At 44.6% G+C, this 26,836-nt stretch overlaps 1 protein-coding gene across 1 annotated transcript in view; it reads right to left on the bottom strand.

Annotated features, from left to right (window-relative positions):
- The window catches only part of ELOVL6 (ELOVL fatty acid elongase 6), a 71,176-nt gene extending 46,986 nt beyond the window's left edge, over positions 1-24,190 (bottom strand). The window contains exon 1 of the mRNA XM_083571901.1: positions 23,848-24,190. Within this exon, the coding sequence (XP_083428027.1) occupies positions 23,848-23,936 (89 nt within the window). The 5' untranslated portion in view covers positions 23,937-24,190. The remainder of the gene's footprint in view (positions 1-23,847) is intronic.
- Positions 24,191-26,836: the final 2,646 nt, after the last annotated feature.

Below are 26,836 nucleotides of genomic sequence, written 5' to 3'. Positions count from 1 at the left end.
CAAACAGGAAGCAACTACAGAGAAGGCCCGTTTTCATGTTGTCACCCTCATGTGGAGGTAGAGGAGGCACACGAAGAAGGGTATCAGATGATAAATGCAGAGTCTGGGACAGTTTATATGGGTAGAGGCATTCTTTGAGGTACTGTATTGTGGTCCTGAGCTGTTTAAGGCTTTACAGGTCAGAAACTGCACTTTGAATTGAGCCTGGAAGCTAACTGGCAGCCAGTGCAGTCAGGCCAGGATATGCTCAAATACTGCACTCATGTCTTGCTTGTGGGCTTCTGATAGGTCTATGGCCGACTATGGAAGGAACAGAATACTGGACTAAATGGGTCTTAGTCTGGTCCATCAGGGATCTCATGTTCTCAACCTGTTGCACAACCCTGAACTTCTTGGGACAGTAGGGTATGTAGCAAAGATCTTGACAGTGGTTCCCCATTTATGGAATTCCCTCCAGCCTGAGGTGTCTCCCTCTTTCATCATTAACATTCAGGAAGAATTTTAAAACATTCCAATTCTCCCTGGCATTTGCCATCTGAAATAAACTGCACTTGAAATTATTAGCTGTGACTGTTTTTAAGCACTTTAAAAATTGGTATTGTTTTGCTGTTGTGTTGTTTTCTGCTCTGGGCTACTTTCAGAGAAAAGACAGGTTAGAAATTTAAAAATAAACAAATAGCAGTGCTCTAAGTCTCCCATCTCTCTTGCACCCTGTTAGCTAATATCCTCAGGCAACTCACAGAAAACACCTTATATCTGCAACTATTGCATCTTGCTAATGTAAATGAAATCAGTTTCACCTGGTTGGGTGAGGCAAGGAAGAACAGCTGTGTGCTCACATCTCTGTCTCACAGCCTGGTGTAAGAAAGATGAAAATGAATAAGGCTCCGTTCTTTTACATATCAAAGCCTACACCGTGCATTTCTACAGAAGAGTCTTCAGAGGAGGTGGGGTGTGAGGACACCTTTCACAACCATCTCCTCAATGCATTGCAACGTGATTGCCTGAAGAATGGCACTGACAAGCAAAACTGCAGTTCTCTAAAAATGGAAGAACAAATTACCAGAATGTAACTTAAGCTCAAGGGGCCATAGTCAGAATGCTTCAACCCAGTTGCTCAAAGGTTCGCCATGGGGACTGTGAGGTGTGCTTCCTACACACCCACCAGAAAAGAGCTTAATGCCCATAGGGCCATTTTGTAGCTGAGACCCTCAGAAAAATTACAGACACCAACACTGAACCATTAACAGGCATCGAAACACTGGACTGATCTGCTGAACTGAGATCGATGCAGACTTAACAGCAAAAGTACGCCCTGCCTTGTTTTTCCTATAATGCCCTTAAGCTTGCTACTCCAGTAAACGAAGACCAATTAACACTTTGGAATCCCTATGCCAGAGCCAAAAAATACTCCTGGTTTTGCCAATTTCTGGGATCACAAAAACCCAGCCACCCACAATGCATGGCCAGAGGTTTGGATCGCACAGATGTGTACTGTAAAGATGAAAACAAAAGCCCCAGCACTTTGGTATTGGTGATGTAATATTTAGTCTTCTCCATAGGGGAAGTGTCAAGAGCCAGAGTTAGAGAACATGCTTTGAATCCCTGTTATCTCTAGCTGGGAAGGGGATCGAGCCCTCATGGAAACCCTGGAGAACCACTGCTGACCTGCATGGACCAGCCGTCCCTTCCCTGAAGTTCTCCAGATGTTTTAGACTACAGATTCCATAATGCTTGATCATTGGCCATGGTGGCTGAGGCAGTGTTAAAAATGGAGATAAGAAAGCTAGGAGCTAGATGGCACCTTAAACCTAGGTTATGGGCACAACAATGGAATGTCTAGGCATGCTTTTTTATATATATAACAAAGCTGCAAATGAATGAACTGCAGCTAAAATATTATGTTCATTTTATACATGGTCTGGTCCTTCCCCTGCCCACCCCCCTAATATTCTTAAGAGAGGTCTCTTCTACAGTCTTCAGAGAGTAGCTGGAAGTGGGGAAGCAGGAAAAGGTCTTCCTTTCCTTCCACTCCACTCCACTGTTTTAATCTGAAATCTTAGGTGCAGTACTGTACCCAGAGCACAGAAGCTGCTTGCGCTAATGTAACTCCCTGTTGCAAAATGCGCCTAGAACAATGGGAGTTTCAAACACTGGGCTGGGGCTGATGGGAAATATAGTCCAAAATATCTGGAAGGATCAGGTTTTTTGAAGGCCAATGTAGCCAATACTGATCTAAATGGTTCAATGATCTGAATAATGTAGCTTCCTTTGTTCCACATAAACACACACACACACACACTTAACCCTACCCTCTAGGTTAGGTAGTTTCCATGCAATTCATTATTTAAAATGTGATATCTGCAATTAATATACACATTTGTCAGGAGCATTTATATGGCAAGTATAGTAACAATAAGTAGACGAAATCCTTCCTAGCATTTGTGGATGGTACTGTTTAGTATTAGCCCTTTAATATTAAAGGTGAGGAACTTTAATATTTGAGGCCATTGGAGTCTAGCTTCAAGGAACACACAAAGCATTTTAATGGGCATATTGACAACTCTTACCAGAGTGTGCATGCAGGACAAACAAGAGCATCCTGGGATTCAATGCCTAGTGCACTGTCAGAGCTAATTGCATTTTAAAATAGTAGCAGAGGCAGTAGTTAGATTACAGCTGCCGAGCACCACCACACAAGTAAAAGTAACATCAAATTATGCCAGAGGTGGGGGAGCAGTGCAACCGTGACTCAGCAGATTGCCTTAATCTGTTCGATTGACAAGCATTTCTGACTATTAAGATCAATGTGTGCAATCAGACTTCCATCCGGCTCTGCTGAATGAGACAATACATCAGCCTCCCTATTAAGACCTCCTCTTCTGCAGCAGGATCTATTTGTTTCAATAATACTTTAAGCAAGGCTGAACTGCAGTTTTCTTTGCAATCTCTGAGGCAAGAGCAAAATCTAGATGCCGTTTCAACAGAGCATGGTTGCAGCTGTAAATTTATGGAGTGCATGTAGCTTCTGGGGTGGGAAAGGGAGCTGTGTGGGACTTCTGGTAACCATTTGCCAACTGCAAGCATTGGGAAACAGAGGCCATGGGAGATGGCTCCATTAAAATATTTGCAACAGCAGTCTAAGAATGCATATGTAGGAGTACATTGCCATGATGTGGAAATTGAGGCTAATTATTTGCCTGTCTGCACCTTTGCCATTGTGATAGGAATTTTATGATCTTAGATATATAGTAATGTTCATAAGTGCACGTACCAAGCACATACATAGATCAGCACAGGAAGGCCAACCTGGAACCATTTTGATCCCTAAACTGACCAAATGTTTTCTCTGCAAGGTCAAAGTGGGAAACCTCCCCATTGTCTCTTTCCTCATAAATCCTGTCTTATGGACACATTTGGCCCAGGAACTAAGTATTTATCACTACAAAAGAATGGCCGGGCTCCCCAGGCAATCCAATCAAGTAACCTGCCAGACAGGAGATAAACAACAACAGGAGAAAAACAATATTCAAATTTCTGTTTTAGACCGCCTTTTCTGTGATGCAGGTGTGATGTATCTGAGGGGTGGTCTTAGGTTACACCCCTTCTGTGATGTATGTATGATGTTTCTGGGGGTGGTCTTGATCTACAGGATGGGAATTTCAAAAGTCTTTATAAGGCCTTGCATGCCATTTTTCTAGGTCCCTCCTCCTCTCCTACGGGTGAGGGGAGCACCCTGTTGCAACAGATCAATAAAGATCAAGCTTACTAGCTGCTTTGCTTCTCAATATTCTATGGTTGGCCTCTTTTTATTCTCTCCTACCAATAGGGAATCTATGTAAGGACTCTATATGGGCTCTTGGATACCCCATAAGGGAAAAGGGTAATTTTTGTTTACAACACCATCTGCCGGCAGTTTGAGCTGGCACAATATGTTGCCAACTCAAAATGTATGAAACCGGTATCATGATCTGAACATCATACCAGTCTCAGATAATTAAACAATATATCACCCAGCTCTATTAGGAATGGCATACAAATGCATCATTTTGATTATTCTCTATCTTAGGATGTCCCAGTTTTTCTAGGAAGACTCCTGAGCTTTCATAAACTAGCTGACAAACACAAGGGCAACAGGTGATGCTTTGCCTATCACTGCACCTTCGTGAGAAAATCCCAAAAAAATTCAGGTTGAAAACACAGCTGGTGAAACGCACAGGAGTCCAGGAATCAAAAAGAAAGGAGGTGGGGAAATGGAAGCAACAATCAAACTCTGTATTTACACAATCTTAAAACTCTGAAAACAATGGACTTTTTCCCTGTGGGAGTTTCACTGATATAGGATTGCTCCTCTTATGTAAATACAAGCAGTGTAGAACCAGATAAGCTATGGACACACCAAGTAAAAAAAAAAAAATGCATAGTGATGGGTGTGCCAGAAACGAACAGCACAATCCTTTAATGACAACAAAATGCCCTGTACTGCAATGAGATGTTGTAACAATGTTCTGTCCTAAGTATTTGGTGGCTCACAACCTTTGACATGAGTGAGTTTATAGGCTGGAGCTTTTACTTGTCAATTCTGGGCCTTGCTATTTATTTTGGTGCTGGATACAGTACAGTATTTTGATTTTATTACTTGATCCATTTAACTTTCTGCATCTTGTTGTAAATTGCTTAGAGTTCATGACCCTGTGGGATATGTAGAATCTCAGAGTTGGAAGAGGTCTAGTCCTACTTCCTGCTCAATGCAGGAAACCCAGAGTTTGAGCATCACCAGTGGTTAGCTATAAGCAATTAATCAATTAATAATACTGGGGATGATAAATACAAAGTTAATGCTAACCACAGCCACATCACAGCATGTTATGAAAATAGAATTTTCATTTGTCTCATAGAAATGGAAGCAACTAGAAAATCTGGGCAGAAGGCCTTTCATGTCCCACTGGGATTCAAGTTGTGAACAGCCATCGCTAACCGGGTGTCCTCCAAATATTTTGGACTATAACTCCCATCAACCCTAGCCAGCTGTGCTAGCTGGTTGAGCTGATGGGAGCTGTAGCTCAAAACATCTGGAGAGCACCAAGGCTGACACAACATAAGGGAAAATTCATGATACACAAATCACAATTATCACCTCTAAGCATGTTCCCTATAGGAAAAGCATTTTGCTTGACTGACATATACAATAACACAAAAGCTAATTGGAAGTAGGTTCAAGGCAAACCAAACCAAAAGTACTTCTTTGCTCAACACAATATTAGTTTATGAGATGCATTGCCACAAGCTGCAACAGTCATTGATTTAGATGGCTTTTCTAAATAATTAAGCAGATTCATGTACACCTTCATTCCCTCCCACAAATCTATTTCCTCCACCATTTTCAGGTTTCTCTAACTATAATTTGTTGTGACATTTGTAAAAGGTTAAAACCTTTAGTTGCCCAGGCATTTTAAATCATGATATTTTTAGCTGGCTAGCTGGTTTTCTTCTTCTTAATTTTACTGCATTACTGGTTATGTTTTATGTCGCACCTGGAGATTTTAAATTTTCTTGTACACTGCCTTGAAATTCATTTTTGGATACAGGACAGTTTAGGCATTGTTAAAATAAATTGGACAGCTGTAGTTAGCACTTGCCTCCAAACTATGGTTTGGGTTTAGCACTCACCATAGATTGCTTGATTTGAATGTCATAGCAAAGTACTGATCTTCAATATGTGGGTGAGGATCACTAGTAAGTCATGGCCTGATCCAAGGTGGGTCACAACAATAGCATCACCACTATCCAAATATATGGGAAAAGATTAAGAATGGGTCCCCAAATGCATGTTTGGGTTAAAAGTCAGTCCTGGGTCAGAAAAGGTTGAAGATACCTGGTTTAGAGGAAACCAGAAATTGGAAGAAGTAATCAGTATGTGCAAGAAGAGAAGGGGAGGGGAGGAAAAGCTCAAACGGACAACATATCCAACATATTTCCAGTCCTCCAAACAGTGATCTGAGCAGACAACTGAGCCACTTTTGTCCCAAAATAAGTGTCAGAAAATAGGCTAAGTGATGAATCTGTGAAGAGTTCTGTAGGTGTCCTGTTCCCTGCCTATCTCTATTCTTGTCCACCCTGTATGTTACAATAATTCTACTCTGGAAGCAGTAGTAAGTCTTCTAGTCCTGAGAACTGAGTTGCAATTACAAGACTGTCATCAGTTATTGCCATAAAATTGGCGAGTTACAGAAGGCAAGTTTATTGAATGTTGCGTGTTGCTCATCTTGCAGTGCTCTTCACTCTGGGGCAGGGTGGCAGCAGATGGTGACATTTTTTTATATATATTTAATTATTGTTTTAATTATATATTTATTCCTTCCCTGGGACCTTTGGGGAAGAGCAAGTTACAAATTCTACAAATAAATTGAGCAAAACTTATTATAAAAGATGGTGTAACTTAGGCTGACCTAAGTTACCCAAACTCCATTCAGGAGCATTTGGGAGGAGCTACTGTTGACTGAGCATGCAGGTGAGTGTGGGCCCAATTGTTGAGGATCAGGCCCTGGATCACATTGCTGAGCTGAATAGGATTTGGAATAGGTGTCTCTTCTTGCCTCCTTTTGCCTTTGCCACACTCCCAGAACACCTCTTTTGGGGACTAACTTCAATATAAGTTCCACTGGCTGAGGCCTGGCTGAGCCAGGGTGAGGGAATTAAACTAACATAGCCCTGGCTGAGTTCAAGATCCATTGAATCCAAATTTTCTCATCCTTGAAGAGCTTTGGCTTGGATTTGGCTGATAATGATCTAAATTAGAGCCCTCTGGAAGTTGCCCTAATTTGTATCCAAGATTGGCTGTCACCAGCTACTGTACACAATCAAAGTAAAAATGGCTTTTTCACTTAACAGCATAAAGTGTTGCAACTCTGTGTGTGGAGAGTTGGAAAGATTTGACATTTCTGCTATTGATCTAGAAAGCAGAGGAAAAGGGCATTAGAGAGATTGTATTGCTCTGTTGTACAGAGAAAAATAAATGCAAATATAAATTTTTGATATCTATTCAAATATCTCTTTAGTTTCGTATTTTTCCCACCAGCACATATAAAAACAAGAACATTCCTTTTTAATATTTCTATTTCTTTTTCATGCACCACTTTTCTGTTACAAGTAGTAATACTCAATTTTTTAAAGCCAGTTTTTTTTCTTGCTAGGACTACTTGGTTTACAAACTGCTACAGGGAGTAAGCTTGCATGCCTGTTTATAAAGAGCACTATAAACTTAGCCTAGGCTTTTGACTCAAATGTGTTTTTTATTATTTAAACACTTCCTCTTTTAAAACAAAAATCTATTGGCTGTTGTTGTGGAACAAGCTTTCCTAGAAAACACATTTGTAGTACACTTGTTTACAGCAAGTTTCCACATCACTTTGTATAGAGAATTGTTCGTCACAATAACTCTGATCTTATGTTAAGTGTGTATGTATGTGTGTGTGTGTGAAAGAGAGAGAGAGAGAGAGAGAGAGAGAGAGAAGAAAACTGCAGCCAGTTTCAGAGCTGTAACAAATATACCAATCCAAATCCAAATGAGTCTTTAAAAATACAGCTTTACAGGGCAAAACTACACTGAATGCTTCATGGATGTTCTGAGAAGAGAAGAGTCAAGTTTTGATGGCATTTCAAACCAACCCCCTCCCCTTCTGATGACATAACCTCACTCAATTCTCTCTGAGCGGTCAGCACAGACTTCCTGAGTTCCTATTGGTGTACCCTGCATCAGCAGACATCAGAAGACAAATATTACTGGATGGACCATTACAAGGGAGGTAACTGTCATTTACTGCTGATAGCCTAAAGCTGACAGTCTGTACAAATGAAAGAAAAAGTGGGGTGTTGTTGCTTGCTCAGTGGTTTGCTTGGTTTCCTTTTTTTTAAAAAAGAAAGAAAACAAATTCTACAGTCACCGACCAATTTTTGATACCTCTGCAGCTGTTTTGTCTGAATAGCAGCTTCAGAATCTATTTTACAGACCCTTTCAACTAGGATGGTGTTAAGTTTATTGTATGCAAACTCTGTGTAACTCATCTTTTGCAAGAAGTGCAATCGGATCAACTGCATGGCTGAACTTTTGGGTATAATTATATGCCTCCTTAGAGAAGATGGTTGTTCTGCACAGGAGTTTGCTCTGCTGAATGTTTAATTAAAGACTGCAAAGGAAAAATCTGAGGTGTCCTGTATACTTATGCTAGCAACCCCAAAACATAATTCCAAGTGTGCCTAAAGGACCTCCATTGAAGAAGCCCTTCTTGAATCCCACCATACTGGATAGCTATCAGACCATCTCCAACACCCCATTTTTGGGCAAGGTACGGGAGCGTGTGGTGGCATCTCAGCTCCAAGAGTTTCTGGAGCAGATGGATTATCTAGATCAGGGTTTCGCAGACATGGGTCTTCAGCTGTTTTTGTGCTACAGTTCCATCATCCCTGACCACTGCTTCTGCCAGATAGAGATGATGGGACTTGTAGTCCAAAAACAGCTGGGGACCCAAGTTTGGGAAACCCTGATCTAGATCAATTTCAATCTCGTTTCAGGCCTGTTTATGGGACAGAGATGGCTTTGATCAGCTTGGTGGTTGACCTAAGCCAGGAGCTGGACAGAGGGTTCTGTTCCATCCCCCGTGCTATTTACCATTTACATGAAACTGCTGGGAAAGGCTATCCAGAGTTTCAGGGTTCTGCATGCTCCTTTTCTCCTTTCCACCTAAATCCAAGGAAGCTGACTCAGTTCTAAACTGGTGTCTATCATCAGTAATGGCCTGGATGAGGGTCAACAAGCTGAAACAGGGAATAGAGATTTGGCCTGCGCTGTATGGGGTAACACTCCCTCTGAAAACACAAATTGGGTGTGCTTCTGCACTCAGCCCTGAGTATGGATGCCCAGGTCTCTGCTCAACAAGATTTTGGGAACTGACTGCTTTTAATGGAAAGGCTGGTACTGTGCTGCATTATTGTAATTATTTGTCTGGTTTTAAGAGATTTTATATAAGTATATATTCCGGGGGCGCGGGTGGCGCTGTGGGTTAAACCACAGAGCCTAGGACCTGTCGATCAGAAGGTTGGCAGTTTGAATCCCCACAACGGGGTGAGCTCCCATTGCTCGGTCCCTGCTCCTGCCAACCTAGCAATTCGAAAGCACATCAAAGTGCAAGTAGATAAATAGGTACCGCTCTGGCAGGAAGGTAAACGGCGTTTCCGTGTGCTGCTCTGGTTCGCCAGAAGCAGCTTAGTCATGCTGGCCACATGACCCTGTACACCGGCTCCCTCAGCCAATAGAGTGAGATGAGCGCCACAACCTCGGAGTCGGCCACGACTGGACCTAATGGTCAGGGGTCCCTTTACCTTATATAGTTTTAATTCTATATATATTGAAGGATTGTTTTTTCTATGTTTTTGGCAGTTCTTGTTTTTACCTGTAAGCCACCTTGAATCCTATTAGGGGAAAAGGTGGGGTATAAATATATGATAATGGTGATCATCACGGTGATGGTGGTGCTTATGTTTATGACCTTATACCAGGTCAACTAAAGAGTGTCAAAAACATGGAGTAGGAAGTGTCAGCTAGTGCAGTATTGACAAATTGCTGGATTTACTTTGTCAGCCAATTACTCGCCCATTTCTCAATACTCACTCTGCAATACTAGCCAATTATGTCTGTGCAGTAACCAGGTGTTGTGAAAAGAAAAAGCAGATAAGCTCATTGGCTGCAGGTTTGGAATCTGAGAAAGGAGGAGCTGCGACAAGTGGGGAAAAGGACAGACCATGAGATAGCACTGAATACGAGCCTCCGCAGGTGGACAGGTGCTCCTTTCCCCTTCTCACAACCAGCGCCATTTCACCTTTCTGAATTGATAGCAACAGGTGCTGGCATTCCTGCTGGATCAGGACAATGGCCCATCTAGTCCAGCATCCTGTTCTCACAGTGGCTGCTAAGATGGCTGTGGGAAACCAGGGAGCAGAAAGATGAGCACAAGAGCATTCTCCCCTCCCATGGTTTCCAGCAACTGGCATTTGGAAGCATTGCTGCTTCCAACTGTGGAGACAGAGCATAGCCATCACGGCTAGTAGCCATTGAAAGCCCTCTCCTCCATGAATTTGTCTAGTCCTCTTCTAAAGCCATCCAAGTTGGTGGCCATCACTGCCTCCTGGGGGAGCATGTTCCATAGATAATACAGTGGACCCTCCAGATACGAATTATATTCATTCCAGGGATCCGTCCGCAACCCGTAAAGTTCGTAGGCAAAGGTGCCATTTCTGTGCATGTGCATGTGCACGGTGCACAGAGCGCTTCTGCACATGCACGCATGGCAAAACCTGGAAGTATACACTTCCAGGTTTGCCGCGTTCATAACCCGAAAGTTACGTATCCAGAGTGGTATGTAACTAAAGGGTCCACTGTACATTAAAAATCCCCACCCCACCCCAAGAAAACAGTTTGATTTGCTCCACTCAGGTCCTAAAGCTTTGACCACAAGGCAATGGCAGCAGTTTGGAATCTATCCACCCAACTATCTATTTATCTATCTATTTATTTTTATGGAGACGAAAACAACACTACCCATAGACAAGACAGAGGAAGGTGTCAGTAGGTGAGGAGAAGCCGCAGGGTTCGCAGATCCAAAAGAGGAAAATAAGACTCGGCTAGCTTAATATGCATGGCATGATGAATGACTCCTGGTAACACACTCCAGCTTCCACCTGAGGCAACCAACTGCCTCACTCTGCCTAATGGTAGGGACAGCCCTGCAGATGCCACCCATATTTTAAAGCATAATCACACTATTGCACACAATTCCATTTCACACAGGTAGAAAACCAGGCGTGGGGAGGGGAAGAATTGGAATATTCTGGAAGAGGACATGGAACCCTAAACAGGAGCACTCCACACTGCAGAGCTTTGTCTCGGGTCTCATGTGTATAAACCTCACTGGGATCACAGGCATGTCATTTTCAGAAGGGAGCCTATAAACAAAATACTGGTAAATAGGATTATGTTCTGGTGCTGTTGTTTTTCAAAACGCATTTGGGAATGTTCCACATTTTTGAAAAGGCTGTGTGTTTGAGCTCATTTCTATCCTCTGACTCCACTGAACATCATCAATAGGAGCTACTTCCAATTGGTAAAATAAGATTAGTATTTTTTATGTATCTACAGTGATACCTCAGGTTAAGTACTTAATTCGCTCCAGAGGTCCGTTCTTAACCTGAAACTGTTCTTAACCTGAAGCACCACTTTAGCTAATGGGGCCTCCCACTGCCACCACGCCGCCAGAGCACGATTTCTGTTCTCATCCTGAAGCAAAGTTCTTAACCCTAGGTACTATTTCAGGGTTAGCGGAGTGTGTAACCTGAAGCGTATGTAACCTGAAGCGTATGTAACCTGAGGTACCACTGTATGTATATTGGGGGAAAACAATTCTTACCTTCATCCCAGGGTGGATTGCAACAGAAAATTCAATTGTGAAAACAGATAACACCATAACAATTATAAAACAGGTATAGCCTTCATTCCCATGGGAGGCAGTGATGGCCAATAATGTGGGTGACTTTGATATAGGATCAGACAAATTCATAGGACCGGGATATCAATGGCCACTGGATACGATAGCTATGCTCTGCTGTCACAGTTGGAGACAGCAATGCTTCTGAACCCCAGTTGCTGGAAATCATGGTAGAGGACAGTGTTCTTGTGCTCGGGTCCTGCTTGCTGGTTTCCCTCAGGCAACGGGTTGTCCACTGTGAGAACAAGATGCTAGACTACAAGGGCCATTGGCCTGATCCAGCAGGCTCTTCTTATGCTCTTATGAAGTCTACCTGAAACTTTGGATTAATTTCAAAACTTGACCTCAATAAGATCAATAGCGTGTTATGGAATGTTTGACTCCATCAAACATTTTGTAACACGCTACTGACCTTATTGGAGTCATCTTTTGAAATCAGTCCAGAAATTGTTTGATTGATCTTATTGAATCTCTACTTAAACAGGATTAATGGTATGCTAACATACTTGTGTTGGTTGTACAATGGTAGGATGCAATCCACTGTTGCTTTAAAGTAGCTTCCATTTGTTGCCGAATAGCCAGGGAGGGAGCCTGAAATTGCAAGATCATTCCCTTCCCTGTTCCTCACCCATGCAGATGCTGACAAGACTGACAGCTGGTTATTATTTTGACAATGACAATGGAGAGGACTTCGCAACATGGTGATTGGACTGGGAATCTGATGGCTCTATAAGATTTGGCTCCGTAGAGCGAGGGGAAGAGCGAGAGGGTGACATGCCTCCCTCCCCAAAAAAACACAAGAGGAGCATTGGGGTGTCTCAGGGTTCTACAGACTCACTGATGGCCCACAGATTGACTCTCTAGAAACTATTTTACTTCTGGTAAAGTACTTTGGGATTTACTCTGATGATGTCAAAATTAACAGATTTACAACTATGTACTTAAAAGGCATTTGCTGGCTAAAAATCAAGATCAAAAGAAGAGGACAAGATTATTCACTGTGAACACTGACTAAAATAAATTTAATAACATTGATTTACTATAGTAGATACTCTTCACTGATTGTTAATATCAGGAGACTTTAAAAGCAGCTACTGCGCAGTGTTGAGAGACAGAAAAGGGAACATCAGAGAGCCCCAACACCACTGTCTTAAACCTTCAACTTATGGTTGTCCCACTCGCTGGATCATCACCTTGTCATCCATAGTCACTTATGGACTCATTGTTAAAACCGTATTTATGGAAGACAATCTTACTCGGCTACGAGTGATCGCCAAAGAAGAAGAAGACTTATGATTGTGGAAAGGAAATTTTTAGCAATTCAAATCTATTTAATATTACTATGTTGGATTTTATAATTATTTTGATGTGAATGGATGCAAAGATTTGAACATATAATTGTTAAAAACTGATATTTGTGAGCAATGTGGGAGACGGGGAGGGATTAGGTTTGAAAAATAGTCTTCCCCTACTGAGTCTATGACCTTGACCAGGGGTCAGCAAACTTTTTCAGCAGGGGGTCGGTCCACTGTCCCTCAGACCTTGGGGGGGGGCAGACTATATTTTGAAGAGAAATAAAATGAATGATTTTCACCCACCTGTAAAGAGGCCTGAAGATGCTTCGCTTTACCTGTCCCAGTTATCATCCCAATAGCCGCAGTTGGGCTTCCCAGCCAGCCAGACACCATGGCGGGGGTAGGAGGCTGCGTTGGCCAGCGAAGACAGAAGCTGAAGCCCTGGCAGAGGAGCCGTGGATGGAGGTCGGGGAACCCGGGCGTTGCCAGAGCTTTTACCCACCACCTACTGCTGAGAGGCACCACGGAGAAGATGACAGAGCCGCCCCCCAACCAGCAGCCACGGCCAACGCAACGACCTGCCTGAACGCCATGGGAGGAATGAAGGAAGGAGGTGACGAAGAAAGTGTGTGAGGAAGCAGCACAGAAAAGGGGCGCAGAGAAGGAAGGAAGGGCAGACTGAGGGAGAGGGAGGAGCAGCAGGAGGAAAATGCCTCAACAGCCGGCAGCTGGCGTCACACGCCCCCTTCACAGTGCCGCCCTGCTGAGGTGGGCAGGCAGGTGAGCCAACTCCTGCCATTGACAGCACCCGGCGTGGCACAAGATTGCTCCATCCCTGAGGAGAAAAGTGCCACCATGTGAGGGAGAGGGAAGGAGAGGGAGGGAGAGGGAGAGGGAGAGGGAAAGAACACGTGCAGTGGCGATCCACGCGGCAATTCCTGGACCGTCCGCGGGCCAGATCTACGGTAGAAGGCAATTGGGCCTGATTCAGCCTGCGGCCCTTAGTTTGTCGACCCATGACCTTGACAAAGTACTGATAAAACTAAAAATAATATACGCCATGGTGGGAAAGAACTTTGTGTTTTGGAATTAAACTCTATAGAGGTAGCTGAGGAAAGGGGAGAGAATTGGTCCCCCCTCACTCTAAACAGGAAATGGCAAAAGGAAAATGTTCAATGTTAAAACTAACTAGCCAGGCCACAAGGCAAGAGAATTTAAAATATGAAGTGTCTGATTATTAGAGCAGGGTAGTGAACCTGTTAAATTCAGGAGGCTCATGTGTAAATCTCTCTCAGCTATGAATGGGTGACCATGGATCAGTCATTATTTCTCTGCCTAACTGGGTTGTTGTGAGCTCAAAGTGTTTGTCCAGGGAGAATTGTACATACTACCCTGAGCTCCTTGGAGTAAAGTCATGATGAAATGTGGATCAGCTGCTGTAAGTTTGGTTTGGGGAAAGGCAATTCTTGCAAAGGTCCCATAGACTGGAATATCTTTGCACTGCATGAGAATTTGCAAGAAACGGGTGTCTAGTGCCAGGGATCTGTGGGCACTGGGCTGCAAGGAGGAGGAAGAAGGCAAAAGAATATTGCAAGGGAATTAAGGCTCATGTAAAACTGGTCCTGCCATCCAGTCCTCATCAGCTCTGCCCCCTGCCACACTTGCTTTGGGAGTTAGAAGAGGGAAGCATGCTCTACATGCTATGGATTTTGAACCCAGCACAATCACCTTTTCACACCATGGGGAGAGGCTAAATGCCTAGAGCAACCTCATCTCTTGAGAGACCCCCCCCCATGATGCATGGATGGCAATAATAGCTTTCCTGTACAATCCTACCTCTCACCTTGCATACATAAATTCCATTAATTTCAATAGTGCTCATCTCCCAGCAAACATGCCTAGAATTCCAACCCCTTGCTAATAATGCAATCTTTCTTCTTTACTGCGGGGTGGTGGTGGAAGTGGAAACTGGATGTCTTGAAAATAAGCAGTCCCTAGAAATGTAGGAAACATTTGCATGCAGAAAGTTCCGGGTTCGATCCCTGGAATCTCCAGGTAGGGCTGGAAAAGACCCATCCAAAACCTGGGCGAAACCTTTCTGCAGTACTAAGTGTAAACACCACTGAGGTAGATGGACCAGTTTCCTGCACACCCTCCTCAATCTTTCCAGTATTTTCAAGGAATTTAGTAAACATCTCCCGAGTCTAATACCTGAAACTGGAAGGAATCAGTGTAAAACACTAAGTTCCCCCATGAGGCAAAACAGTGAGAGCTTGCTATTACTGAGATCCCAGCAGGTAAACTTCTGCAGCGAATTAAGATACCCAAGGGATTTCATAATGAGGGTTGTGGTTTCTTCTTTATTAATACACAACACCACATTCTGCATTTTCCCTGTTCGCAGAGAGTTCCAGAAACAATAAGAAATTAATCCTCTTCAAGGTAAGCGCTATTCTCATGTTACAGCTGGAGAAACAGAGGCAGTTGTATGATCCCTACAAGGTCACTCAAAAAAGATGCACATCAGAGCCTAGCTGAGAATACAGATTTATACAACGGTACCTTGGTTCTCGAACGGTTTGGCTCCCGAACAAATTGGCTCCTGAACGCCGCAAATCTGGAAGTTTGCAAACGTTTTTTGGAAGCTGAACATCCAATGCGGCTTCAACTTGAGTGCAGGTAGCTCCTGCAGTCAATCGGAAGCCACGCTTTGGTTTTCAAACCATTTCGGGAATCAAATGGACTCCCAGAACAGATTAAATTCGACAACCAAGGCACCGCTGTAAATCAAAGTGTCCCTGTAGTTGACTTATTTGTTTTATAAAACTGATACTGTACACCACTTTATTGTAAAGATAACCTCAAAGCTACTTACAAAAAGAGTTTACCTGCTGAGTCACTTTTGTACTGAATAATAGTTCTACATTAATAATCTTGGAATGCAACTTGAATTGCCCAATCATTGTAATACTCTAAAGTAATCTACTTCATTTAGCTTAACAAATATTTGGTAGTTGATTTTTTTTTAATAGTGTGACCTAGCTATTAAAAATAATTGCTTAGTATTAGAACCAGAGGCATACCTAGGGTTCCTTGGCAAGGAACTGTATCAGAGTAAAAAAAATCAACCACAACAGCCACACCAGAAATTGCTACATGTTACAGAACCCAAGTACTTGAAGAGTCCAGGGTAAGGACAAAGTGAGGAGGAGGAGGGAGGGAGGGGAAGCATGCTTTTGTGCTACAGTGCAAGAAGGAAAGGAAGCTTCTCCTACATTTTATCTCACCATGATGCCGCACACATACGGTATATTTCACACTCCATAGTATCCCACAGTCTACCTTCACACTCTCACTCGCTAGATCATCACCTTGTCATGGTGAGTGAGCTTGAACGTTCCTATGACCCTTGTGAGTGAAGCTGCCAGGAGTCTCGTACTCCCAGCAGGGTCACCCAAGACGGTAAGGTCAAAGGGGAGAAGCTAGATAAAGAATGACCCAAGAAGTCCTCAATGGAAGAACAGGCGGATGATAACAAGCGGTATGTTACAACGGCTGTGAAGGCAGATGAAGGCTGCAGCAGAAAAGAATCTACCGGTCGTCGTGATACTTATGCCATTGAAATAGAGCCTTACTGCGAAGACCGTGCGTTGGTCAGCGTGCACTGATCTACACAAATAAAACAAATTCATGCACAGGCGTCTTCCAAAAACCCATCCCAAGTGGACTCACTGTTAAAACTGTGTTTATGGAAGACAATCTGACTCGGCAAAGAAGAAGACAACACATAAAAGATGAAGACACTGCCTTGCCATTTCTCCTACCACTCAGCTTTCAGCTCTTGCCTAAACTTACCACCTTACACAGGTAATTAAAGACACATTTTGGGCAGCTGGTTTTCCCAATCCTTAGATATGCCTCTGATTAGAAGTAAGTACCATGTTGCAAATCAATATCAATAATATTTACTATGAAACACATACCATAAGTAGTTGAAAGATACCTGTTGTAATTCTTTAACTGAACCTGCACACACCTTGAGTTTGACTAGTACACCTAAGGAAATGTCTGGGAAGCTAAAGCACAAGCTCATTACAATGTAAACAATCACTAAAGATTAGCAGCAAATATCATCTGACAATAAGCATCAGTATCACATATAATTATTGCACAAGTTTGAAATGTTTCATTTCCCCCTTTAGTGAGCAGTGTGAAGCTCAACATATATTGCTCCCAGCCCTACAAAGCTCCAAGAAACTTACCAGAGGCAACAGAAACTATCTTTTTCAAAACCAGACAATTTCCAACCTTTCAAGGCTACCCTTCCTCATAGGAGACAGAAGAAGCATCCACACGTGACTTCTTTTGTGTTACTTTCCAATAAATTTCGAAGGTCACACAGAAAATTCTGAAGATTCACCTAACAGAGTACAGGTTTGTTTGGCAAAGTGAGTAAAAAATGAGAGTTGGGTATTGATACTTGTCCAGCTCTCAGCCATTCTGCTACTGTTAGTGAGAAGTGGATAAAACGCTTACTATATAGGAGAAAGACATCTGGACGAAATTTTGTGTGTAAATCAGTGATGGGGGTAATAATTTATCCCTTCCCTTCCCTCCCAAATGGATAAAACAATTAGAGAGCTTGTTGGTGCAACAGATAAAAAAGCAGAGATGGGTTGAACAGGATAGCTCATTGCAAACAATGAGGCAAAGTACTATAGAAGACTATAGAGAGGCCATAAACTAGAATACATACAATCATAGAAATGTAGTGTTGGAAGGGATCCTGAGGGTCATCTAGTCCAGTGATGACTACTTGAAAGAGTGAGATACAAAGCAGATGTCGAAAATAAGATACAGACTGGAGCATAGGTGTGCTAGCAATGATGATATGTGGGGTACAGAAGATAAGCAACAGACTGCAAGGTGGCACGCTACCTGGGGAACATGTATGAAGCTGCCAACAGACACAAGTTGAAGAAGTAAAAGATAATGGGTGACAAAAGTGGGAGGTGACACAGTGGCATCCAGAAAAGAGAGGGAAAGGATGTGGATGGAGTTGTGGAGAAGGGCCTGAGAGCATAAACTGAGCTAAATTCCATCTGTTTTCAGTAGCTAACAGTAAGGTGGTACATTGATGCCATTTCTATAAAGGTGTTTCTGTTGAAAGAGAAGTGCCTCAAATCTATTTGACGATTTGATCACACCATTTTTTTCTTCAGTTAGGCTCTCAGTGTCAGTAGAAGAACCAGATTTTTAATTCAGCTTAGAGTTCCTAATGTGAGGCCCATTTTTGGAAAGTGATGTGCCCTGGCACATAGATTTGTATACAGTGGTACCTCAGGTTACATACGCTTAGGGTTACAGACTCCGCTAACCCAGAAATAGTGCTTCAGGTTAAGAACTTTGCTTCAGGGTGAGAACAGAAATCGTGCTCTGGCGGCGCAGCAGCAGCAGGAGGCCCCATTAGCTAAAGTGGTGCTTCAGGTTAAGAACAGTTTCAGGTTAAGAAGGGACCTCCGGAACGAATTAAGTACTTAACCCGAGGTACCACTATATGGTGAAACTGTTTTTTCCTTCCTGTCTCCAAGCTGGTCAAGTCTTTATGAATGTGCAAAACATGCCTTCTCTGCACCAGCTATGGACTTGAGTCTTTCAAGGGGTATACTATTCCATCTAGAACAGGATATACTCTATATCCCAAGTCCCAGTTCAGCTCTCCTATTAACCAGAAAGATATTTTGACTGATAGTATCAAAGACCAGGACTACACTCCCCCTAACCAGAGGGTGGGGGAACCTGTGATCCTCCAGATGTTGTTGGACTTCAGTTCTCATCAGCCCCAGCCAGCATCATCAATGGTCAGAGATTATAGGAGTTACAATCCACAGGTTCCCCACCCCTGCCCTAGTCAGTTCCCAGTGAAGGTCACCCACCAAGGTGACCAAGGCAGTTTCAGTTCCAAAATCAGTCCTCAACTCAGATTACAAATGATCCCAATAATCAGTTTTGACCAAGGAGAAGCGTGGAGATGAGTCATTGCCACTCATTGGAGCAATTTGCTATGAAATGAAAAAATGAGAGACTGGCTTAGAATTGTCTAAAGTGGTAAGGTCCACTGAGGTCTTACTACTGCTTGCTTTAAAGTAGATGGTGCTGTACCTTCTGCAAAAGGTAAGATTTAACCAATCTTGCCATCTTGCTCCGCTAGTGGCTTTCACCAGCCAGGATGGACAAGGTCAACAATAACAGGTTTGGTCTCAAAGCTCCAAGCAACTTGTCCACATCCACAGGTTGAAGAAACTGAAATGTGTCAATCAGAATATGTCAAGCTGGTATCAAGGGCACATACATTGCTCGTGATTTAAATGCAGAGTGAAGTTGGAGCGGATATGGGCAAGTTTATCAGCAAAGTGTTGGGTTTTTAAAAATAATTGCTGAAAGCGGGTTTTCAAAAGTTCGTTAGCTCCAGATGAAATAAGGTCCTAACCACTGGAAAAAGCTCTGCTGGCTGGCACTGAACTGATGCGATGGTAGCAGAGAATTCAGATTTCTTTGCTGCCATCATAACTATAGAGTAGTCTCTAAAATGATCTAAAGCTTGTGTTTGATGTATCAAAAATCTTCATCCAATTATTATTATTATTATTATTATTATTATTATTAATGTATTTATGTCCTGCCTTTCTACAAAAGTACACAAGGCAGCATAGGCAAAAATCAATGTCATACCAGCACAATCCCAAAGGTTACCTGGAATACAAATCAAACTACCATCACCCTACGCCATCTTCAGTCATTTCAGTAAACCAAAGAGCAGGAGCACTTGCAGGCAGGAGAGGGTGCTTGAGGTATTAGGAATGAAGCCCCAGCCACAACTTCATCCTCCAGAGCAGTCAGGAATCCATCAGTGTCTGCAGACAGACCATTTTAATTGGCCCTTCACCCCTGCAGAGGTTAGGCATCTCAGGAAGCCTAGATGCTACCAGTTAAGGATAATTAATTACAATTAAGTGTAATTGTCATCCCCAGATCACCACCACCCTATCCCAGATGGACCACATTAAACATGTGTGACATCACATGATCAACTGAGACAGGCCCATGGTGGTCAAGGAGGGCATGAAATTCTGAGCTGCTACAGATGAGGGGGGCTCAGGATGTGAAACCATTACCACCCACCAGGGAAACTGTTGGGGAGACAGAATTCATTTTAAAATTCATTTTTCAAAAAAATTAAAGGAGGGATATGAATGTTCTAAAGACATTTAAATTTAGATCTCTCAGTATAATACTGTCACAGTCTTCAGTACAGCCATCAAGAAAGAGCTTGCAATATGATGTGCTGAAGGTCCTCAGTGCCCCCACCAGTTTACTGTTAAAAGAGCATTTTTAAGGTCAATGAATTACTTCCTATCTTTTCTATCCTTTCAAACTGCCGAGAAGAACTGTTTGTACAGGTTTTGATAGATTGCTCTTCCTTATTTTTTCCAAGATTTTTTATGCTTGTACTTTTGTTATTATTGCATTCATATTGTTTGCTGCCCTGGGAACTTTTGAGTGTGTTGAAGATATGTGATATAAATTTAATGAATAAATTTATTGTGGAAGAACCCTCTAGCAACAGACAGTGGGAAAAGGAGATGCACCCCCCTTTCTCAGCTTTTTTTTAGTGAGCAGTGCTGCTGAAGAAAAGTAATGGAGCAAAGAAATCTAAGAACCGGGGGTTTTTGCAGGGCTGGGGGTGAGAGGAGAACGTATAGAACTGTACACCAACGTTTGCCATCCTAGTGTCCTCCAGATAGACTACAACTCCCATCATGTTGAAGCCTCATTCATGCCATGCATTTAACGCACTATGATAACATTTATTCCCCAAAGAATTCTGGGAGCTGTAGTTTGTTAAGGGTGCTGAGAGTTGTCTGGAGACCCATATTCCCCTCCCACAGCTAGTTCCCAGAGTGGTTTTTACAATAAGTCAATCTTCACATGGAGCACTGGGAACTCCTTGTGAGGGGAGAAGGCATCTCCTAACAACTGAGTACTGTTGACAAACTACAGCTCCCAGAATACTTTGGGGGGACCCGTGCTTTTTTAGCGCAGTATTATAGCGCTTTAAATGTACGGATAACTCAGTTGGTTAGAGCAGGGTGCTGATAATGCCAAGGTTGCAGGTTCAATCCCTGTCAGGGACAGCTGCATATTCCTGCATTGCAAGGGGGTTGGACTACATGATCCTCGGGGTCCCTTCCAACTCTATGATTGTATGAATTTGGCCTGGGACTGATGGGAGCTGTAGTCCAAAACATATGGAGGGCACCAGGTTGGCAAAGGCTGCCACACTACTTGAAAGTGAGAGGGCCACAGCTCACGCAACAAATGTTTGCTGGCTAAAAGAAGTACAAAAGTTGACTAAAAGTCAAAAGTTTGCACAGAGTAGAGGAGGACAGGGGGAGAGACAGGGAGAATATTTAAGCTGCCAGACAAAGAGTATCTCTTTTTTTTTGGCATGTCCCCTTTGACAGCGGTTTGACCTGCAGCAATCATCAGGTGATCACGTCTGGCTCTATCCCCCGCCGCCCCCAAGTCTCACCTGATGACTGCTGCAGGTCAAACCGCCGTGAAATGGGGCCAAGAATGAAACATGCAAACAGACAAATCTAGACATTTGGCAACCTCGTCTGAGAAGAGTTCCAAATCGATCGTCTAGCAGATCTGTGCCAGGTGTGGAAAGGAGCATCGTAGCGAGCCGCGCACTTGCCTGCATGCCAACCTGATTAGTACACAGACTGGTCACCTCACTACAGCAGGGATGACTACCTCGTGGCACCGTTGTGCAACGGTGCCCTCCTTGGCACTTGGAGGGCCCAGACACTTCACCCCACCGATCTGCTGACCTCCCTCATGTAGCTGCTGCAGTTCAGGTGAGGACAGGCGAATGCTGCGTGACGACCGAGAGAAAGAGAGAGGGGTGGAGAGATTTTGCACGCGGGGCGCCCCAGGGCGAATCTGCTACCTGGCAAGCGCGCTCGCCGCTCGCCAGCTGCAGGCTTGCCAAAGCAGCAGGCCCGGCCTACTTAAGGGAGGAAGAAGGGGCGGAGCGGGATGGCAGATTTAAACCTGAGAGAGCGTGAACTGGCTAGGGGCAGGCACGTGTTTGTGTCTGGAAGGATGGCGGCTCCCCGTAGGTCGCAGCGGCAGAAGCAGGCCAGGAGGACAAGAGGAGACACACACACACACACACACACACACGATCAGCTCCATCCTTCTCCCTCCATGCAGGGAAAAGGGGTTGCCTTCTCCACCCATCTCTTTCCAAAGCGAAATTTCTAAGACAACAGATGCCAGGCCTCAACCTAACCCGGCCCCTCCCCTCCCACGGTGTGCCGGCGGCCTGGGTCACTCCGTGGGAGCGCGCTCTGCTCATGCGCGGAGGAACTGGCCACTCTCCGACTTGATTTGCATGGTCCCGGCGTTTCAAAAATAGGTTCAGGGACCGAGCCCGGGTTCAAAATTAAGCCCTGTCCGCGCAGCGGCTCCCATGGCGTCACCTCATGTCCCCTCTCCGTCTCCCCACTGATTCGCCCACAACGGCATGTGCTTGTTTGAGGAAAGGCGCGCGCGCATACACACACAGTCTCGCTGGCCGGCTCAGGCTAGATCCGGGGGGTGCTATGAGCCTCTGTCTGGAAAGCTTCCCCCCTCCATTTTCCTCCCTTCGATGCGGACCATCATCCTCAAAATGGAAAAAAAGGATGCATTTTTCAGTCCTCTTGGGGTGGCACGTCAAAGTTTACTTGGAGAAGGTTGTCAGGATCAAAGGCACTTTTAAGCCAAGGACGTTGTATCCGAGACTTTTATTGTAGCAAGAGATCTCGATGGAGATCAGATTTGGGATCGCGGCAGCAGGGAGGGAGAAACCGCCATAAAATAAAAAAGCACCTGACGAGTCTAGCCTAAAGTCTAGCTGTGAGCAGAAACTCCCTCCTACGGCAGAGTCAGAGAAGATGCAGGCCACTTCGTCAGCGGCAAATGCGTATAATTTTACATTTGCCCCTCTCCCCTTCTTACTACTGCTTTACCTGAATGCTGAATGTGACCAGCCTCACTACTTCTCGGCTCCCAAGTTCCCAGCCCCTCCCTGCCTTCCAGGCAACCGGCGGCAGGAAGAGGAACCCCTCCTCTCATCATCCTCTCCAAACCCATCCACAGAAATCTACCCCGCGCTTACATGCACGGCTATAACGCAAAAGTGATCCCAGCCCCACCGAGAGATGCTGGGAGCGGGGGCTTCTTTATCAGCAACGAAGCGAGGAGGCTTTTTTTATTTTTGCATGGATCGAAACAAGCCTGTATTCACCTCCTACACACATACAAAAGGGGGGGGGGGAGGAAACATGCACGGTGAGGGGTGGGGGGAGGTAAAGGACCCCGAGTAAAATTAGGAGTCACAACAGAAGAGAGGGTGCGAATTAAAGACGCATGGGGCGCAATGGGTGAAACAGAGCGAGGGCCTAATGCAAAACGGTGGTGCTGGAGAAGCAGATGGTTTCTAAGGACGAGGAACAATGTGGGAGATGTGCTCTATTATATAATATATCTATATACAGTATAGGCATCCAAATAAACAACAGGAACACTGTCTTCCCCAGAAGACAGTGGTGTTGTTGTTCCAGCCTGGGAGGGTTCCCAACACTAGACCCATTCACGGAAAGCGTTACCTACACGCGATGCGCGCCGACCCACACGCCAATAATGCACTCTGTGGCGCACACGCGCGCGCGCGCGCCCCGGACGCACAGAGGCGTCTTGGGCACATTGGGCGATCTGCATTCTCTCCCCTCCGCCACCGCTCGCCCCGCTCCCTCCCTCCTTCGCTTGTAATCCTTGCCACGGCAGGAGGGAGGGAGCGAGAGCATCACCCGGAGGCGCACACGCTTTGCTCCCAGCCAGAGAGCACCGGCTCGCCCGGAGCTGCCGCCGCCGCCGCCACCACCACCACCATCATCACTCACCAGTTCTCTTGCATCCATTGAATCGCTTCATTCTCGTTGAACTGCTTCTCGAATTCGTATTCTTGCAGAGTCAACACTGACATGTTCATTGGAACGATCTTGGAGGGGAAGCTTCCTTACGCCTGGCTGACAATACAAGGTCTGCGAAAGGCCCCCCTTTCCCCCCCGCTCAGCGTCTCGTCAGGTATCCCCACCACACGGCCTCATCCACCACCTTCTCCTTTTCTTCTTCGCCCCTCTTTCTCTCTCTCAGCTATATCCTTGTTGTAGCATTGCTTTTATCCTCTTCCTATAACCTCCTCTCGTGTCTGGAGATCTCTCCTCCTCTCCGCTTCTGCAATCCACCCTGGGCGGAAAGGGAGCCGCGGCGGTCTTAGTGCCCAACCCTCATTCAGAGCCTCCCCAAGTCCATTCATTCCTGTTGGCTTTCCTAACTAGGCAAGCTTCCAAGTGTGGGTAGAAAAGAAACGGGTGGAGGGGCGGTGAGGCGGGGCTTGCAGCAGTGCGAAGGTTTTGCTTTCCTAACCATGCTGAGTGACACATGCAGGCGATTCCCACGCTTCCATACCGTGAAGGACCTTTTCTGCTCAGTTTGCACATCAGATAACACCTTCAACCTGGCCTTCAAAGCTTGTCAGCAACACACTTTTTAGGGATGTGTTTTAAATTTGTCTTTCCTCTCCAAGCCTTCCTTGATTCCTATCATTCCCATAACTTGATTAAAATGTTGATTGTGGGACACCTTCAGGAGAAAAAAAGGCTAAGGAGTAAACCCTAAGTCCCTAAGACAATTGGATGGCACCTTGTTTGCCCTCCTTCCAGCAACTCCTGCAGCCAAGCTGGTGACAAACATATTACTCTTCTTTCCTTTGGATCACATCAGTGAGGCTGAGAGGGGAGTCTTGTTGTCTGGGCAGCCCAGGACCTCCACGCACACTGCTCAGGCTTGCACCCCAGGGAGGTCATTTCAGTGCTGCTAACACAGCAGTTCATCTTCACCCCTGGAGGTGCACTCCACTGTTTCTTGAGATGGGCGGATGCCAACAAGTAAGAATGCACCAGTGCTAGGAAGAACCAATTGAGCAAGATCTATTTGGGGAATAGATTTGAGTAAGAGTCTCTGCGGAATATCTTCCTTCGGCGTCACTGGCATTGTTACAGGTGCCACATAATGCTCCTGGCCAGGGCAGGCCCACTCTTGAGGCAAGGTGAGGCAACTGCCTCAGGCGGCAGGATCCACAGGGGCAGCAGATCCAGCCTCCAGGTAATGTTTTGCCCACAGCTGCTACTGCAGTGGCAGCGACAGCAGCGACACACTCCTTAGAGGCCTGATCTGCCCCCTCCTCAGCAGGCCCCCCTCTATAGGGGCCTCTCAGCCAATGGGAGGCATTTCTGGTCTCCTCCCACCCTTAGGGGTCTCCTGGATTCTGCATCCACCTTTTCCCCTCCCATTCCTTCAACCATCAGCTGGGGTTCATTTTATCCCCCCCCCTTGTTCCCAGTGTAGATCTTTATCCCCAGCTTGATCTTGTTGTGTAGATCTTTACTCAACCCTCCTTCCCTGGTGAGGTGGTGCCATTTTGTGGTTTGCCTCATGTGTCAAAATGTCTTGTGCTGGCCCTGCTCATGGCATTCGTAAAGAAAATATTTTGACGTGGAGGCACCCATACTTTGGAGCACCCTGCTTATTCACATCAGGCAGGTACATTCTGGAGACTGCTACAAAAAAATTCTGTTTAGGCAAGTCTATCCAGACATGTGGTTATGCTGACATGTATTTTAATCTCGTTTTTAGCAAAACCAACAACAACAAACCACATTCTTTTTGAAGGTTTTTAATTGTTGCTTTTAACTGTGTTTTACTGATAATTTCATTGTTTTATTCTTTTTGTTAACCACTTTGAGGGTTGTTGTTGTTTTTTAACAACCAATCAGTATCTAAATTTTGTGAAAAATAAATAAAATTATTGTCCTTTGTATTCTTCCTCACTGCCCTATACAAATGCAGTAGTGACTCTTTATTTTGTCTTGTCTCTTCTTTTTTAAAAAATGATGTCATCATACAGCTTGGGCCAAGCCTACTCTGTTATGGGCGAAAGGATGAAGGGGAAATATCCAGAATGAACAAAAAAAGACCCACAGTTTCCCCTTATTTCCGCCATATGTTCAGCACTGCATTCACAGCAAATACTGTCTAGGGAGCTACATAAGGAGATCGCTGCTGGATCAGGCCAGTGGCACATCTAGGCCAGCATCCTGTTCTCAGAGCGGCCAACCAGATGCCACTCTGCTCACCTTTGATTCTTAGCAACTGGTGTTCACGGATGTAATGCCTCTGAAAGTGGAGGATACATAGATAGACATCATGCCTAGTAGATGCTGGTAGCCTTAGGCTCCACAAATTTGCCTAATTTTGTCTTGTTTAACTAGGTAGCTGCACATTTTACTGGGGAACCACTGAACTCAGGTTTGCATCTAAGGAATCCTGCTCAGTTTCCAAGCTGCACCAAGTGCCTACAATTGTATCCTTTCCTATCTAGAAATAGATTGTGTCTTGTTAGTTTGTTTCGGTCATCAGTACTAGGTGAGAATCGCCAGTCCGCAGGCACTGTAGTAGCTAGGTTAGCCAAACTTTAGAACATTTTAAGCAATGTTCTGTTAGCCATTGTTTTCAGAGCATGCTTATAGCACTTATCTGTTAATTGGTTCTCCAGTTCCAATCAGTCCGCCCGTGATTACAAACAAAAAAAGGTGGATTAGAAACATTGTTTCAACTTCACAAATGCTAATCTAAAGAAAATCTGTGCGTGGGATTCCATTTCAGTTACCTTAACTATGTGAAATAAAGAGTTGGATCTGAATAACCCCAGGGAGGATACTAGCATGGGGGGAGATGCAATTGGGACCCCAAGAAGTGTCTGAGCTCAGGGAGGGTGCAAGTATTTACAGGGAATAGAGAGCTGGATCTAGGGGAGGGACCAAACAGGTT

The sequence above is a fragment of the Podarcis filfolensis genome (assembly GCF_964270895.1).
Source record: "Podarcis filfolensis genome assembly, chromosome: 9".
NCBI lineage: Eukaryota > Metazoa > Chordata > Lepidosauria > Squamata > Lacertidae > Podarcis > Podarcis filfolensis.
Note: the sequence above shows the minus strand (reverse complement) of the source record. Positions and strands in the feature narration are given on the sequence as shown.